At 36.9% G+C, this 20,014-nt stretch overlaps 1 protein-coding gene across 1 annotated transcript in view; it reads right to left on the bottom strand.

Annotated features, from left to right (window-relative positions):
• LOC128647267 (cartilage oligomeric matrix protein-like) overlaps window positions 1–20,014 on the bottom strand; it is a 136,757-nt gene that overhangs the window by 29,632 nt on the left and 87,111 nt on the right. Inside the window, exons 13-15 of the mRNA XM_053700059.1 lie at window positions 18,116–18,294; window positions 17,739–17,787; window positions 14,429–14,625 (exon numbers count right to left, since the gene is read on the bottom strand). Coding sequence (XP_053556034.1) covers window positions 14,429–14,625; window positions 17,739–17,787; window positions 18,116–18,294 — 425 coding nt within the window. The remainder of the gene's footprint in view (window positions 1–14,428; window positions 14,626–17,738; window positions 17,788–18,115; window positions 18,295–20,014) is intronic.

The following is a 20,014-nucleotide window of genomic DNA, read 5'->3' on the forward strand; positions in this document are numbered from 1 at the left end:
TACTTTTTTTACCAGCTGCAGGGCATACAATGTATGAGATTTGCGTGTTTAAGGTTAATTTATGTATATGAATTAGCTGATTTTATGTTTTGAAGCCACAACCTAATAAAATGGGTTGAGCTTGTAGGTATAATCAGAATTCATTACTTTATCACATTGTGTAAATATACCTGCTTCTTTATCTTATATCTGTCCATAAACCAATCACCAATACTTGGAGAGAACAATGGAAAATTAACATTTTATTACCTTATCTCTTCTATACCACACTGGGAGTGTAATTTCTTCTGCTGACTGCGTTAATACAGCTTGGCCTCGTGGCCAGAAACTATTTCAAATGCCAAAATAAAGTTAATGGAAATACTTGTAAACAATTTAATACACTCCAGCAGGTAAAGTGGATGATTGGGAACAAATTAAAGGGGAGACATTTTTTGAATAGACTGTCCCTTTAAGGTAAACAAAGGGTGGGTGGTGGTAGGAAGGGGTTGGGGGGCTAGTGCTTGCAAATCTGGAGTCTGATTTTAGGTGTGAGGCTTGTAAAATGTCTTTGCAAATCTGGAGTCTGATGTTAGGTGTGAGGCTGTGGAAAGAGAGAAGAAAGTAAACATGGGAGGAGGGGTCTGAGACACAACAGAGGGGGAGAAAAAAGTTTGGAAACAATGATTGGAGACAAATATTGGAGAAAAAAGATTGGAATATTACAATGAGATTTAAAAATAATTCCATGATAGCCCAACAGAAATAAGAAGTAATTGCACTCAGTATCTTGATTGGAGAGAGGCCAGTCAGATGAACTCTATCTATCTATCTATCTATCTATCTATCATCTATCTATTTATCTGTCTATTTCTCTATCCCTCTAATCTTTCTCTCTATCTATCATCTCGCTATCTATCTATCTATCTATCTATCTATCTATCTATCTATCTATCTATCTATCTATCAGTCTGTCTGTCTGTCTGTCTATCTATTGCTCTATCTGTCTGTCTGTCTATCTATTTATTTCAAAATTTTGTATACTAATATAAAAAGCAGAAACAACAGCACTTATTTAGCACTTTATCTCTCACCAACATTTAACTTACTTCCTCTTCTTAAAGCATCTACCATTATTATTCTGCTGTTGCCAACTCTTCAGAGGATCCAACTCTTCATCAGTTTCCCACTCACGCTTTTTTTTTGTATCATTTCAACCTAATTTCCTCTAGTCTAGAGATGAGCAAATGTTTTCCTTGATATTTGTTCTACTAAATATATGTTACATATTCTGTCCATGTTGAGTTTCAATGGGTAGAACACTGGACAGGCAGTGAAGGGTCTATCTGCTAATGTAAAGGCTATAGACAGCTATGAGGCTTGGGTATGCTGCAATTAACACATTATTATTATGGTAATAATTGGAGGACTAACTTTGTAAACAAAATATAAAAATACAATTTATTAGGAGAGCTGCAATAAGATTAGTGTGAATATATATTCTACACAAACTGAGGGTTCTATGTCCTTAAACAAAACAGACTGGGATGCCGCATCACTTGGAGTATTTAGAGTCAGCTGAGCTAAAGGTCAAAAGGAGATCCTGAAATCACCATATGAGTGGGAAGTGTGTATTCCTTTCCCATAGTGGATATCTACAAATAATGTAGTTTTAAAAGCAAATAAGTTGACAAAGGTGAGATGGTGGCTAAAGGGGACATTAAACACTAAATAAACCATTGCTTGAATTATGTATTCAGAACAAAGATTAACCTGGGAATTATTTTTACATGTATTTTTAAAATTATATTAGTTAAATATTGAAAAAATAAGGGTATAGCTAATGTCCATAAAGCAGGAGTTGCCTCTACTGTATATTAGGTTACCCTTTCTGCTGAGGCAAAAAAAGAATGGTTATAAATGGCGTACTAGAGTGTGTAATAAATGATTGTGTGTTATATAGCTGTGTATGCACTTCCATGTTTAACATGAATTGGAAAGTCCACAATATTCAGAATTAAATTACAGGAAAGGAGAACAAAATAAATAGTATATTGCAAAGTTGTTTTACTACATGTAATTAAACAATATATATTAATATCTCAAGGTGTTTACTGTCCCTTTAAAGGGACATGAAACCCAAAAATTTATTTCATGATTTAGATAGAGAATAAAATTATAAACAACTCTCTAATCTATTCCTATTAGCTACCGTAATTTGCTTCATGGTCTTGGTATTCTTTGTTGTAAAAGTAGCAATGTATTACTGAGAGTTAGTTAATGCATTTTGTGAGCCAGTAACATGAGGCATATATGTGCAGTCACCAATCAGAAGTTCCTGAGCCTACCTAGGTATCCCTTTCAACAAAGGATGCCAAGAAAACAAAACAAATTAGATAATAAATCACATTCTCTATCTGAATCAGAAATGAAAAAAATTGGATTTCATGTCCCTTTAAATAAATACACCTATAATCACAACAACACTCTCCATAAACGTTACTTACATTAAGGACTGTGCTGTTATTATACAATGATATAGTAAGGACTATAATATTCACAGAATCTCAACTATTTTCCCAATATCATTTTATTTTATTATCTTTGTTTTTCCCCCTTCTAACCTCCACATTATAAATAAAAATACTTTCTTCAATGACCTATTTTTTCATTTTTAGAAATAAAACATTTTCCAAAATGTTTAAATTGTATTACATATGTTCATAGTTACGTTTCTATGATTTTTTTTTTTTTTTTTTTTTAATTTTTGAAAAGCAAATTAATGTTGCTGTGGGTGGGCTTGCAGTTGAGCTTCCCTGTTATTTTAAGCAAAGTACGGGCACTACCCCTTTTGTAAGCCTGCTGATTATACCCTAGGGATTGGCATGCAAAAGTAGTTTCCCACGTCAATTCTCATTTAGCATGATTACTAGTTTTGCGGTATGGCTATACCGCTTTAAAATTGGCCATTGCGAGCGGAATATGCAGGTCTCCCGTATTACAAGTCATGGCAGTAGAGCTATACCGCTAGCATTTTAGACTTTACGCAACTCTCCATTCCACTCTCAAAAAATTACTTTTGAGTGTGGGATTTTCATTGCGCCCATATTACGGGATGTGCGGTCCGGCTTTAAAGCTAGCGTTATAGCTTATACCGTTGCAATCCATTCCGCTATCTGAGACCAGTAGTTATGGATTTTGCACAACCAAAATGTTTCACAAAACTCATAACAAAAATGTTACGAAGTACACTAACACCCATAAACTACACTATTAACCCCTAAACCACCATCCCCAGCATCGTAAATACTATATAAAACCTATTAACCCCTAATCTGCCACCCACCCACATCGCCAACACTAAAATAAAGTATTAATCCCTAAACCGCCGCCCACCCACCCACATCGCTACTACTATAATAAACATATTAACGTCTAAACCGCCAGCCCCCCACATCGCTACTACTATAATAAACCTATTAACCCCTAAACCGCCGCCCCCCCACATCGCTACTACTATAATAAACCTATTAACCCCTAAACTGCCGGCCCCCCACATTGCTACTACTATAATAAACCTATTAACCCCTAAACCCCCGTCCCCCTACATCGCTACTACTATAATAAACCTATTAACCCCTAAACCGCCGGCCCCCCACATCACTACTACTATAATAAACCTATCAACCCCTAAACACCCCCCTAACTTTAAATAAACTTCCAATATAACTACCTTCAAATAAAGAAAAACTTACCTGTGAAATAAAAAAAATTATTTTAAACTATAAATAAACCGAACATAACTATTTTAAGAAAGTAAACTAAAAATTAAAACCCCTCAATTACTAAATTAAAAAACCTAACACTACGAAAAATTAAAACAAATCTAACATTACCAAAACAAAACAAACACTAAAAATTACGAAAAAATGAAAAACACTAAGGCCTAGATTTGGAGTTCGGCGGTAGCCGTCAAAACCAGCGTTAGAGGCTCCTAACGCTGGTTTTAGGCTACCGCCGGTATTTGGAGTCATTGATTAAAGGGTCTAACGCTCACTTTTCAGCCGCGACTTTTCCATACCGCAGATCCCCCTACGCCATTTGCGTATCCTGGCCTAGATTTGGAGTTCGGCGGTAGCCGTCAAAACCAGCGTTAGAGGCTCCTAACGCTGGTTTTGGCCGCCCGCTGGTATTTGGAGTAATTGATTAAAGGGTCTAACGCTCACTTTTCAGCCGCGACTTTTCCATACCGCAGATCCCCCTACGCCATTTGCGTATCCTATGTTTTCAATGGGATCTTTCTAACGCTGGGTATTTAGAGTCGTTTCTGAAGTGAGCGTTAGAGCTCTAACGACAAAACTCCAGCCGCCTGAAAATAGCAGGAGTTAAGAGCTTTCTGGCTAACGCCGGTTCATAAAGCTCTTAACTACTGTACCCTAAAGTACACTAACACCCATAAACTACCTATGTACCCCTAAACCGAGGTCCCCCCACATCGCCGCCACTCGATTAAAATTTTTAACCCCTAATCTGCCGACCGCCACCTACGTTATACTTATGTACCCCTAATCTGCTGCCCCTAACACCGCCGACCCCTATATTATATTTATTAACCCCTAACTTGCCCCCCACAACGTCGCCGCCAGCTACTTAAAATAATTAACCCCTAATCTTCCGACCGCAAATCGCCGCCACCTACGTTATCCCTATGTACCCCTAATCTGCTGCCCTAACATCGCCGACCCCTATATTATATTTATTAACCCCTAATCTGCCCCCCTCAACGACGCCGACACCTGCCTACATTTATTAACCCCTAATCTGCCGAGCGGACCTGAGCGCTACTATAATAAAGTTATGAACCCCTAACCCGCCTCACTAACCCTATAATAAATAGTATTAACCCCTAATCTGCCCTCCCTAACATCGCCGACACCTAACTTCAATTATTAACCCCTAATCTGCCGAGCGGAGCTCACCGCTATTCTAATAAATTGATTAACCCCTAAAGCTAAGTCTAACCCTAACACTAACACCCCCCTAAGTTAAATATAATTTTTATCTAACGAAATAAATTAACTCTTATTAAATAAATGATTCCTATTTAAAGCTAAATACTTACCTGTAAAATAAATCCTAATATAGCTACAATATAAATTATAATTATATTGTAGCTATTTTAGGATTAATATTTATTTTACAGGCAACTTTGTAATTATTTTAACCAGGTACAATAGCTATTAAATAGTTAAGAACTATTTAATAGTTACCTAGTTAAAATAATAACAAATTTACCTGTAAAATAAATCCTAACCTAAGATATAATTAAACCTAACACTACCCTATCAATAAAATAATTAAATAAACTACCTACAATTACCTACAATTAACCTAACACTACACTATCAATAAATTAATTAAACACAATTCCTACAAATAAATACAATTAAATAAACTAGCTAAAGTACAAAAAATAAAAAAGAACTAAGTTACAGAAAATAAAAAAATATTTACAAACATAAGAAAAATATTACAACAATTTTAAACTAATTACACCTACTCTAAGCCCCCTAATAAAATAACAAAGCCCCCCAAAATAAAAAATTCCCTACCCTATTCTAAATTAAAAAAGTTACAAGCTCTTTTACCTTACCAGCCCTGAACAGGGCCCTTTGCGGGGCATGCCCCAAGAATTTCAGCTCTTTTGCCTGTAAAAGAATAAATACAATACCCCCCCCCCAACATTACAACCCACCACCCACATACCCCTAATCTAACCCAAACCCCCCTTAAATAAACCTAACACTAAGCCCCTGAAGATCTTCCTACCTTGTCTTCACCATCCAGGTTCACCGATCCGTCCTGAAGAGCTCCTCCGATGTCCTGATCCAAGCCCAAGCGGGGGCTGAAGAGGTCCATGATCCGGTCAAAGTCTTCATCCAAGCGGGGCAGAAGAGGATCTTCCATCCGATTGAAGTCATCATCCAGGCGGCATCTTCTATGGTCTTCCATCCGGAGCGAAGCGGCAGGATCCTGAAGACCTCCAGCGCGGAACATCCATCCGGACCGACGACTGAACGACGAATGACTGTTCCTTTAAGGGACGTCATCCAAGATGGCGTCCCTCGAATTCCGATTGGCTGATAGGATTCTATCAGCCAATAGGAATTAAGGTAGGAATTTTCTGATTGGCTGATGGAATCAGCCAATCAGAATCAAGTTCAATCCGATTGGCTGATCCAATCAGCCAATCAGATTGAGCTCGCATTCTATTGGCTGTTCCGATCAGCCAATAGAATGCAAGCTCAATCTGATTGGCTGATTGGATCGGCCAATCGGATTGAACTAGATTCTGATTGGCTGATTCCATCAGCCAATCAGAAAATTCCTACCTTAATTCCGATTGGCTGATAGAATCCTATCAGCCAATCGGAATTCGAGGGACGCCATCTTGGATGACGTCCCTTAAAGGAACAGTCATTCGTCATTCAGTCGTCGGTCCGGATGGATGTTCCGCGCTGGAGGTCTTCAGGATCCTGCCGCTTCGCTCCGGATGGAAGACCATAGAAGATGCCGCCTGGATGATGACTTCAATCGGATGGAAGATCCTCTTCTGCCCCGCTTGGATGAAGACTTTGACCGGATCATGGACCTCTTCAGCCCCCGCTTGGGCTTGGATCCGGACATCGGAGGAGCTCTTCAGGACGGATCGGTGAACCTGGATGGTGAAGACAAGGTAGGAAGATCTTCAGGGGCTTAGTGTTAGGTTTATTTAAGGGGGGTTTGGGTTAGATTAGGGGTATGTGGGTGGTGGGTTGTAATGTTGGGGGGGGGTATTGTATTTATTCTTTTACAGGCAAAAGAGCTGAAATTCTTGGGGCATGCCCCGCAAAGGGCCCTGTTCAGGGCTGGTAAGGTAAAAGAGCTTGTAACTTTTTAAATTTAGAATAGGGTAGGGAATTTTTTATTTTGGGGGGCTTTGTTATTTTATTAGGGGGCTTAGAGTAGGTGTAATTAGTTTAAAATTGTTGTAATATTTTTCTTATGTTTGTAAATATTTTTTTATTTTCTGTAACTTAGTTCTTTTTTATTTTTTGTACTTTAGCTAGTTTATTTAATTGTATTTATTTGTAGGAATTGTATTTAATTTATTTATTGATAGTGTAGTGTTAGGTTAATTGTAGGTAATTGTAGGTAGTTTATTTAATTATTTTATTGATAGGGTAGTGTTAGGTTTAATTATAACTTAGGTTAGGATTTATTTTACAGGTATATTTGTTATTATTTTAACTAGGTAACTATTAAATAGTTCTTAACTATTTAATAGCTATTGCACCTGGTTAAAATAATTACAAAGTTGCCTGTAAAATAAATATTAATCCTAAAATAGCTACAATATAATTATAATTTATATTGTAGCTATATTAGGATTTATTTTACAGGTAAGTATTTAGCTTTAAATAGGAATCATTTATTTAATAAGAGTTAATTTATTTCGTTAGATGTAAATTATATTTAAGTTAGGGGGGTGTTAGTGTTAGGGTTAGACTTAGCGTTAGGGGTTAATCCATTTATTAGAATAGCGGTGAGCTCCGCTCGGAAGATTAGGGGTTAATAATTGAAGGTAGGTGTCGGCGATGTTAGGGAGGGCAGATTAGGGGTTAATACTATTTATGATAGGGTTAGTGAGGCGGATTAGGGGTTAATAACTTTATTATAGTAGCGCTCAGGTCCGCTCGGCAGATTAGGGGTTAATAAGTGTAGGCAGGTGTCGGCGACGTTGAGGGGGGCAGATTAGGGGTTAATAAATATAATATAGGGGTCGGCGATGTTAGGGCAGCAGATTATGGGTACATAGGGATAACGTAGGTTGCGGCGGTTTACGGAGCGGCAGATTAGGGGTTCAAAAAAATATGCAGGGGTCAGCGATAGCGGGGGCGGCAGATTAGGGGTTAATAAGTGTAAGGTTAGGGGTGTTTAGACTCGGGGTACATGTTAGAGTGTTAGGTGCAGACGTAGGAAGTGTTTCCCCATAGGAAACAATGGGGCTGCGTTAGGAGCTGAACGCTGCTTTTTTGCAGGTGTTAGGTTTTTTTCCAGCTCAAACAGCCCCATTGTTTCCTATGGGAGAATCGAGCACGAGCACGTTTTTGAGGCCGGCCGCATCCGTAAGCAACTCTGGTATCGAGAGTTGCATTTGCGGTAAAAATGCTCTACGCTCCTTTTTTGGAGCCTAACGCAGCATTTGTTTGAACTCTCGATACCAGAGTTAATTTTATGGTGCGGCCAGAAAAAAGCCCGCGGAGCGTTAACAGCCCTTTTACCGCCAAACTCCAAATCTAGGCCTTAGATTACAAAAAATAATAAATTAAATTATCCAAAATAATAAAAATTAAACCTAATCTCATAGCCCTATAAAAACAAAAAAAACACCCCAAAATAAAAACACCCCCTAACCTAACCATAAACTACCAATAGCCTTTAAAAGGGCCTTTTGTAGGGCATTGCCCTAAGTCAAACAGCTCTTTTACCTACAAAAATTACAAATTCCCCCATAAAAGTAACCCCCCCCCCCCACCGTATCTTACATGCAGAAATGTAAATTTAATTTAGTGTGTTGCAATGTAGGGGGCCAGCGGTTTAGTGGTTAATAGTTTTATTATAGTAGTAGCGATGTGGGGGTCCCGCGGTTTAGGAGTTAATAGTTTTATTATAGTAATAGCAATGTGGGGGTCCGGCGGTTTAGGGTTTAATAGTCTTATTATAGTAGTAGTAATGTGGGGGGGCAGGCGGTTTAGGGGTTAATAGTTTTATTATAGTAGTAGCGATGTGGGGGCTGGCGGTTTAGGGGTTAATAACTTTATTTAGTGTCGGGGGTGGCGGATTAGGGGTATTTAGACTAGAGGGTTTATGTTAGGGTGTGTGGTTTTTACATAACTTTCTTTTCCCCATAGACATCAATGGCGATCGCCATTCCGCAATTACAGGTTTTAGTTTTTTTCTAACACTTTCTCTTCATTGATGTCTATGGGGGAAAGCATGCACGAGCACGTCAAGTCAGGCCTTGGGCTTTGTGCTGTATGGAGCTTATCGCACCATATCGCAAAACAAAAGGAGTTTTTTCAGTAACTTGTAAAGGCAGCACTATGGAGAGTGCGATGCCGCTCATTGTTTTGAGTTATTTGCCCCCGGTTTAGCGCACAACTTGTAATCTTGGTGATTATTATTTACTCAATCTACCTCAAAGCTATGGCTCCTCATCTTCACTGCCAAAGAATAAGACTCTCCTATCTAGATAAATGCCTTTTACCGTATCTTACATGCAGAAATCCATCTTAAAAGGACAGTAAAGTCAAAAAATGTTGTCAAATTTTTAAACAACTTTCCAATTTATTTCTATTATCAATTTTGCTTAGTTCTCTTGTTATCCTGTGTTAAAGAGTATCATTTTTTAGCTAAGCTCAGGAGGGTACATGTGTCTATAGCAATCTGGCAGCAGGTTTTCACAAATTCCTATACATAGTTGCAAACACAGCTGCCATAGACTGTCTCAGACACTTTATGGCAGCAGAGTTTGCAACTATGTATAACATTGTTTTAAACTAACGGGTAGATTATGAGTTTTGCATTATGAGGGGTGCGGTGCTAAGGTGCAGTTTTTTCTCACCGCTCACTTACAGGTTTTTAAAAACCCGGTGTTAAAAGGCAAGAAGTGAGCGTTGAGCAAAATTGTGCTCCATACCGCACTCCAATACCAGCGCTGCTTAAGTCAGCGGTGAGCTGGTTGTACGTGCTCGTGCACGATTTCCCCATGGACATCAATGGGGAGAGCCGGCTGAGAAACAGTCTAACACCTGCCAAAAAGCAGCGTAAGACTCAGTAACGCAGCCCCATTGATTCCTATGGGGAAACACATTTTATGTTTACACCTAACACCGTAACATGAACCCCGAGTCTAAACAACCCTAATCTTACACTTATTAACCCCTAATCTGCCGCCCCGACATCGCCGACACCTACATTATACTTATTAACCCCTAATCTGCTGCATCAGACATCGCCACCACCTACATTATACTTATTAAACCCTAATCTGCTGCCCCCAATGTCGCGCGATACCTACATTGTATTTATTAACCCCTAATCTCCCTCCCCCAATGTCACCGCAACCTACCTACATTTATTAACCCCTAATCTGCCGCCCCCAACGTGGCCGCCACTATTCTAAAATTATTAACCCCTAAACCTAAGTCTAAAGTGCTAAAAAGTACACTAACACCCATAAACTACCTATTAACCCCTAAACCGAGACCCTCCCACATTGCAAACACTAAAATAAATTTTTTAACCCCTAATCTGCCGCTCTGGACATCGCCGCAACTATAATAAACATATTAACCCCGAAACCGCCGCACTCCCGCATCGCAAACACTATTTAAATATTATTGACCCCTAATCTGCCGTCCCTAACATCGCCGCCACCTACCTACATTTATTAACCCCTAATCTGCTGCCTCCAACGTCACCGCCACTATACTAAATGTATTAACCCCTAAACCTAAGTCTAACCCTAACCCTAATGCCCCCTAACTTAAATATAATTACAATAAATCTTAATAAAAATTTATATTATTACCTAAATAATTCCTATTTAAAGCGAAATACTTACCTATAAATAAACCCTAAGCTATCTACAATATAACTAATAGTTACATTGTAGCTATCTTAGGGTTTATTTTTATTTTACAGGCAAGTTTGTATTTATTTTAACTAGGTAGAATAGTTACTAAATAGTTATTAACTATTTAATAACTACCTAGCTAAAATAAATGCAAATTTGCCTGTAAAATAAAACCTAACCTAAGATACACTAACACCTAACACTACACTACAACTAAATAAATTCCCTACAATTAAATAAATTAAATTAGCTAAATCGCAAAAACAAACAAACACTAAATTACAGAAAATAAAAAACAAATTACAAGATATTTAAACTAATTACACCTAATCTAGGAGCCCTATAAAAATAAAAAGCCCCCTCAAAATAAAAAAAAACCCTAGCCTAAACTAAACTATCAATAGCCCTTAAAAGGGCCTTTTTGCGGGGCATTGCCCCAAAGTAATCAGCTCTTTTACCTGTAAAAAAAATAAAAACACCCCCTAACAGTCAAACCCACCACCCACACAACCAACCCCCCAAATAAAAGCCTAACTAAAACAACCTAAGCTCCCCATTGCCCTGAAAAGGGCATTTGTATGGGCATTGCCCTTAAAAGGGCATTTAGCTCTATTGCTGCCAAAAGCCCTAACCTAAAAATAAAACCCACTTGTCATCTTCAAGACATCCGGCATGGAGCATCCTCTTCAATCGACGTCTTCTTCGGAATGAATATCTCTTTAAGTGACGTCATCCAAGATGGCATCCCTTAGATTCTGATTGGCTGATAGAATTCTATCAGCCAATCATAATTAAGGTAGAAAAAATCCTATTGGCTGATACAATCAGCCAATAGGATTGAGCTCGCATTCTATTGGCTGTTCAAATCAGCCAATAGAATGTGAGCTTAATCCTATTGGCTGATTGGATCAGCCAATAGGATTGAAGTTCAATCCTTTTGGCTGATTGCATCAGCCAATAGGATTTTATCTACCTTATTTGCGATTGACTGATAAAATTCTATCAGCCAATCAGAATCTAAGGGACGCCATCTTGGATGACGTCACTTAAAGAGATATTCATTCCAAAGAAGACGATGATAGGAGGATGCTCCGCGCCGGATGTCTTGAAGATGGAGCCGCTCCGCGTCAGAAGGATCAAGATAGAAGATGCCGTCTGGGTGAAGACTTCTGCCCGTCTGGAAGACCACTTCTGCCGGCTTCGTTGAGGACATCTTGCCGCTTGGATGAAGACTTCTCCCAGTAAGTGAATCTTCGGGGGTTAGTGTTAGGATTTTTTTAAGAGTGTATTGGGTGGGTTTTATTTTTAGGTTTGGGCTTTGGGCAGCAGTAGAGCTAAATGCCCTTTTTAGGGCAATGCCCATACAAATGCCCTTTTCAGGGCAATGGGGAGCTTAGGTTTTTATAGTTAGGCTTTTATTTGGGGTGTTGGTTGTGGGGGTGGTGGGTTTTACTGTTGGGGGGGGGTTGTTTGTATTTTCTTTTACAGGTAAAAGAGCTGATTTATTTGGGGCAATGCCCAACAAAAGGCCCTTTAAATGGCTATTGGTAGTTTAGTTTAGGCTAGGGTTTTTTTTTATTTTGGGGGGGCTTTTTTATTTTGATAGGGCTTTTAGATTAGATGTAATTAGTTTAAATATCTATAATTTGTTTTTTATTTTCTGTAATTTAGTGTTTTTTTTTGTGATTTAGCTAATTTTATTTAATTTATTTAATTGTATTTAATGTAGGGAATTTATTTAATTGTAGTGTAGTATTAGGTGTTATTGTAACATAGGTTAGGTTTTATTTTACAGGTCAATTTGTATTTATTTTAGCTAGGTAGTTATTAAATAGTTAATAACTATTTAGTAACTATTCTACCTAGTTAAAATAAATACAAACTAGCCTGTAAAATAAAAATAAACCCTAAGCTAGCTACAATGTAACTATTGGTTATATTGTAGCTAGCTTAGGGTTTATTTTACAGGTAAGTATTTAGTTTTAAATAGGAATAATTTAGTTAATGATAGTAATTTTATTTAGATTTATTTAAATTATATTTAAGTTAGGGGGTGTTAGGGTTAGACTTAGGTTTAGGGGTTAATAAATTTAGAATTGTGGCAGCGACGTTGGGGGCGGCAGATTAGGGATTAATAAATGTAGATAGGTTGCTGCGACATTGGGGGAGGGAGATTAGGGGTTAATAAGTATAATGTAGGTGGCGGTGATGTTAGGGGCGGCAGATTAGGGGTTAAGAATATTTAACTAGTGTTTGCGAGGCGGGAGTGTGGCGGTTTAGGGGTTAATATGTTTATTATAGTGGCGGCGATGTCTGGAGCAGCAGTTTAGGGGTTAAAAATTTTATTATAGTGTTTGCGATGCGGGAGGGCCTCGGTTTAGGGGTTAATAGGTAGTTTATGGGTGTTAGTGTACTTTTTAGCACTTTAGTTATGAGTTTTATGCTACAGTGTTGTACCATAAAACTCATAACTACTGACTTTAAAATGCATTAGGAATCTTGCAGGATAGGGTGTACCGCTCACTTTTTGGCCTCCCAGGACAAACTCGGAATACCAGCGCTATGGAAGTCCCATAGAAAAAAGGCTTTACGAAGTTTACGTAAGTAGGTTTGCGGTAAGGCCACAAAAGTGTGTGGTACACCTATACCTGCAAGACTCGTAATAGCAGCGGGCGTAAAAAAGCAGCATTAGGACCTCTTGACGCTGCTTTTTTACCTTACCGCAAAACTCGTAATCTAGCCATTTGAGAAGTAAGCAAAATTGAAATAGAAGTAATTTGGAAAGTTGTTTAAAATTGCATGTTCTATCTTAAAGGGACATAAAACCCAACATTTTTCTTTCATGATTCAGATAAAGAATGTAATTTAAAACAACTTTTAAATGTACAGTACTTCTATTATCTAAGTTGCTTTATTCTAATCTCTTGGTATCCTTTGTTGAAGAAGCACTTACACACTACTGGGAGCTAGTTGAACACATCTGGTGAGCCAACAACACGAGTCATATATATGCAGCCACCAATCAGCAGCTCCTGGGCCTACCTAGGTACAATTTTCAGCAAACGATACCAAGAGAACAAAACAAATTAGATAATAGCAGGGAATTGGAAAGTTGTTTAATATGACATGCTCTTTCTGAATCATAAAATAAAAAATGTGGGTTTCATATTCCTTTAGTTATGAATGTATAATTTTGAATTTACTGTCCCTTTAATGCTAAATGGTCCTCATGAAAGAACTCCTCTTTGAATATACTTTTTTTTGCAAATTCTGCTAGGTCATTGGTACATTCCTCTATTCAGTTTGAAATGTAAAGTTTTATACAGTTTATTACTTGATTAATTTGGTTACTTATTAATTTTATAATGCATTCATTTTCAATGAATCAATTCAATTTTGCTTTTAACTTGTCTAGAACTTTACTTAGTATCAGTTTAGGTATTTTTTAAAAATGTGTATGAAAATTAGGTTTGAACTAAAAAAAAAGAGAGCAATCAGCATATCAAATTCATTTTTACAACTATTTAGAAAACTTTCAAAGATAGAAAACAATTAGTTTTTACAATAAATTTTATAGCAATGTAATAGAAAAGTATTTATAGCAATAATTAGTGTTCTGTTTTGCCTAGGATAATTAGAACACTTTAATATGTTGTAGTCAGTGAAAATGAATATTGCATAAAATGTATGTAGGAGGTTATATGTGTACTCACTAAAGCTGACAATTTGCACCACAAAAATAGAATTTGTGTTTACTCTCTATTTTACCTTCAACTGAATGCCAGGTTCAGCTACAGCTCGGAAGGGGTTTGCTTGCCAATATGTTTGCTCCATCTGTTTCCACATGACAGAGTAGAAGCTAGAACTGTCCTGATAACCAAATATAAATCCAGCATAGTCATCATCTGTTTCTGTGTTGACATGAAAGGTTCCTTCAAAGTCCACTCCATTGAATGCTGTGTAACCTTAGCAGAGTATATATATCCAATTAACTGACTGATTGAGGTGTTAAAAAGAAATGTGATGTAACAGTTATTAATACAAGTTGATTTTCTGAAGATTGCTTCAATATTTTCAGTAATTGTGTTTCTGAGATATAATGAGCATACTACAGTTGGTAAATGGCTACTAGTGTTGTCCTTTAATTAAAGTGACACTTTGAGTTCCGTTTATCAATGGGTAGGAGTGCTGTTGGCTGCAAGTTCGCATAAGTGAACCTGTACCCGAGATGTATTAGACCGCTGCTTCTTAAACCAATTCTACATCTGTTATGTGGTGTACTTCAATCCCTCCGGACTTTTCCGACTGGGGAGATTGGCGGACATTGCTTGCATGCAATTGGCTGCTCGCCAGCAGGGGGCGGCATTGCACACTAGCAGTAGTGTGCAATGGTAAATGCGGGCAGGGTAATGTTGCCCGCTAGTTGCAAATCTAGGTGGACAGGGTCGAAGATGTATGCCTCTGTCAGCCATACTTTCTTAACTTAGGTTACACGGCAGGTTCTGAAGGAGAGTTGCTGCACATGTGCAAACATATCAGCAAAAAAATATAGTGAAATAAAGATTTTAATATGATAGTACCCATGATTAGAAGGAAGCAGGGAATAACCTTAATACTACGCTTATAAAATGCCAAAATAATTGTTTAAAATAAAAGCAAAAGGTTAAGATTTCTTCCAGATTCTTTTGGGTGCTGGGTTAATCATGAAAATAGACACACTTCTGAGCTTTAGCTTAGCTCTGGGTATCAAGCCCCTCGGCACTCCCTCTTGTTGTATGTCTCTCAATCGTGCAGAGAAATAACACAGAAAACAAACAATAGTAAAGGCGTTTTTTTTTCATAGGGAATATCTCTTGTTAGAGCAAAGCTTCCCCGCGATGCGTGCGCTGGTATTTCTGAATGGATCGCAAATATTGCGCTCCGTAATCGATATTTTGCACTCCACTCGTAATCTGGCCCTTAGGGCATAATAATTAACCAGCCATTACTGGTTATTGCTAACGAGAGCTTGTGGTAGCAATTAGCGCTCTGAAAATGAACCAGCAATCCAATCTCTGGTTAATGTTCTAAAAGTGCTCCAAATGTCCTCAAAATGGGCATTGTAGTTTTTAATTAAAAAAAAAGTACTTTTTTTTTAAATTAAAAACAACTGCACTAGGTTGTTTTTAAGTTGGTGGGAGTGGGGTGTTATAAAAAAAAAAACAGCACTGAAAAGTGTGTGTTTTTTCATAGACAGCAATGTAAATATATACAGGTGGCCCTCGTTTTACAATGGTTCAATTTACACCGTTTCAGAATAACAACCTTTTTTTCCCAGTCATGTGACTGCTATTGAAAAGCATTGAGAAGCAGTGCATTTATTAAAATAGCCAGTAGGTGGAGCTGTCCGCTTGTTTTTCAGCAAAGCCAAGCAAGCTGAAATTAATCAGTTTAACCAGACATGAGCTATCAAGCAGATTTCAAAGGAACAAGATCTTCCTGTCTATAAATCAGTCCAGATTGGAATGCATAGAAAGAACTGTTTGCAGAAAAATGCAAGTGAAGTCTGTGTTGTGTGATTATTTTATTAGGTTTATAATGTTGTTTAGCAACTGTTTTTGTTCATTTAACTTAGTTTAATTATATATTCTGTGTTGTGTGATTATTTTATTAGGTTTATAATGCTGTTTAACATTTAAAGTCTTCATTTCAAAGCTTTAAAAATAATGTATTAGATGCTACTTATGACAATTTTGAGAGGGGCCTGGAACTTATCTCCCTCATTTCCCATTGACTTACATTATAAACTGGGTTTCAATTTACAACCATTCCTTCTGGAACCTAACCCCGGCGTAAACTGAGGGCTACCTGTATATATACCTGTATATATATATATATATATATACATATATATCTTTTTATGTGTTAATATGTGTATATAATTATATACATATATATTTATGTGTTAATATGTGTATATAATTACATACATATATATCTTTTTATGTGTTAATATGTGTATATAATTACATACATATATATCTTTTTATGTGTTAATATGTGTATATAATTATATACATATATATTTATGTGTTAATATGTGTATATAATTACATACATATATATCTTTTTATGTGTTAATATGTGTATATAATTATATACATATATATTTATGTGTTAATATATGTATATAATTATATACATATATATTTATGTGTTAATATGTGTATATAATTACATACATATATATTTATGTGTTAATATGTGTATATAATTATATACATATATATTTATGTGTTAATATGTGTATATAATTATATACATATATATTTATGTGTTAATATGTGTATATAATTATATACATATATATTTATGTGTTAATATGTGTATATAATTATATACATATATATTTATGTGTTAATATGTGTATATAATTATATACATATATATTTAAAAATGCTGCTACTTACCCCCTTTGCTGCGCGAAGTTCTGATGCCGTCTGTGGCGGAGCCTATGGAAGCCTATGGAAGCGAGCTCTCGTGAGTGCAATGCTTCCTAGCAATGTGTACGCAAGCTCACATTTGCATTGCGATTTACTTGTAATACTAGCGCATATCATCATGTGCTGATATTACAAAGTAGAGCACAAATCTGGCTCTTGGGGGTATATTTATTATAGTGCGAGCGGACATGATACGATGTCTGCTGCACATCGATAAATGCCGACAGCATATGCTGTCGGCATTTATCATTGCACCAGCAGTTCTTGTGAATTGCAGGTGCAATGCCGCCTCCAGCAGATTCGAGGCCAATCGGCTGCTAGCAGGGGGTGTCAATCAAACCAATCGTATTTGATCGGGTTGATTTCTGTCTGCCGCCTCAGAGCAAGCAGACAAGTTATGGAGCAGCGGTCTATAGAAGGCTCGCTGGAAACAAGGGGCATCAAGCTCTATACAGAGCTTAAAAAATCGGTCTCTTAGTGTTTGTCTTTTTAAAAAGTTGAGGCATTTAATTAATGGTTATTTGATTTAATTAAAACAGGATGAGAACTCCAAATCCATAGTATGTTCACTACAATAACAATATAATATTTCTTACCAACAGCAAGTCCTGGATCACTGTTCATTGTTTGGACAATTTCCATTCCCTAAGAAAGGACAGCATATTACAAATTAGTTATTGCACTTGAATTGGAAATTATTACTATAATCATCATAAATTAGAATGAACAAATATAAATGTGGTAACAAAATAAAACTGGCAAACAATGGAACAAAGAATAAAATATATAAGTAACAGTCCAATAATAATGATAAGAAAAGATAAAAATATTAGCTGGTAAGTGCATCTCAGAGGCCCCCAAAGCAAAATGGTGGCTCACAGTATGGTTCATACTGTTCAAAGAGCTTTAAATAAGAGAATGATGTTATATATGTTGTTTTGATTAAGATGAGGAATCCTGAGCAACATCATACCTCATTTAACACAATCCAGTTTGGATCAATTTGGGCATCACCTTCTGGATCTAATACAACTGTCTGATAATCTCTGAAGTCTGTAAGAGTAATTTCAGCATTTTCTGGACAAACATCAATTTTGTCAACTATTGCGTCCTTGTCAAAATCTCCCTCACAAGCATCGCCAATTCCATTGCCTGTAAAAGATAGATTAGTATCAAATAGCGGATGCACAACGTTCAGTTCACCAAGAATTTAGGACATATCAGAGAAAGAAAGAAGGCTGTTCCAATGGTGCAGTTACCGCTAGTAAATATGTAACAGCAGCAAATAAAACCCAAACTACAAAACAGTAACACGTATGAGGTACTGGCAATGCAGTACAGGATTATTAGCGAAGTGTTTTGTTTTTTATTTGCTATTGATTAGAGGTTACTGCATCATTGGAGCTCCCACCTTGTTTTTCTGTCATTTTTAGTTACAATTGGATCCTGCCTAGGAGAGATTAAAGGAAAATTAAACAGGATTGTAATATAAAATGTTTAATTATGTGTAGTTAAAAATCTTTGTAATATACTTAAATTCTTACGCCTAGATTACGAGTCTTGCGTTAGCCTTAAAAAGCAGCGTTGAGAGGTCCCAACGCTGCTTTTTACTGCCCGCTGGTATTACGAGTCTGGCAGGTACAGGTGTACCGCTCACTTTTTTTCCGTGACTCGAACATACCGCAAATCCACTTACGTAAATTGTGTATCCTATCTTTTCAATGGGATTTTCCTAACGCCGGTATTATGAGTCTTGGAAAAAGTGAGCCGCACACCCTCTCCTGTCAAGACTCCTACCGCATTTAAAAGTCAGTAGTTAAGAGTTTTATGGGCTAACGCTGTAACATAAAACTCTTAACTAAAGTTCTAAAAAGTACACTAACACCCATAAACTACCTATTAACCCCTAAACCGAGCACCCCCCCACATCACAAACACTTAAATAAATTTTTAACCCCTAATCTGCCGACCGGATATCGCCGCCACTTGAATAAATATATTAACCCCTAAACCGCTGCACTCCCGCCTCGCAAACACTAGTTAAATTTTATTAACCCCTAATCTGCCATCCCTAACATTGCCGACACCTACCTATATTTATTAACCCCTAATCTGCCGCCCCCAACGTCTCCGCCACTATAATAAAGGTATTAACCCCTAAATCTAAGTCTAACCCTAATCCTAACACCCCCCTAACTTAAATATAATTTAAATAAATCTAAATAAAATTACTAGTATTAAATAAATTATTCCTATTTAAAACTAAATACTTACCTATAAAATAAACCCTAAGCTAGCTACAATATAACTAATAGTTACATTGTAGCCATTTTAGGGTTTATTTTTATTTTACGGGCAACTGTATTTATTTTAACTAGGTACAATAGTTATTAAATAGTTATTAACTATTTGATAACTTCCTAGTTAAAATAAATACAAATATACCTGTAAAATAAAACCTAACAATTACACCTAAAGATACACTATAATTAAATAAATTACCTAAATTAACTACAATTAAATAAACTAAATTATGAAAAAAACCCACTAAATTACAGAAAATAATAAAATAATTACAATGTGTTTAAACTAATTACACCTAATCTAATCCCCCTAATAAAATAAAAAAGCTCCCCAAAATAAAAAAATCCCTACCCTACACTAAATTACAAATAGCCCTTAAAAGGGCTTTTTGCGAGGTATTGCCCCAAAGTAATCAGCTCTTTTACCTGTAAAAAAAAATACAATACCCCCCAACATTACAACCCACCACCCACACACCCAACCCTACTCTAAAATCCACCCAATGCCCCCTTAATAAAACCTAACACTACCCCCTTGAAGATCACCCTACCTTGAGACGTCTTCACCC

Source organism: Bombina bombina, chromosome 2, assembly GCF_027579735.1.
Source record: "Bombina bombina isolate aBomBom1 chromosome 2, aBomBom1.pri, whole genome shotgun sequence".
Lineage (NCBI taxonomy): Eukaryota > Metazoa > Chordata > Amphibia > Anura > Bombinatoridae > Bombina > Bombina bombina.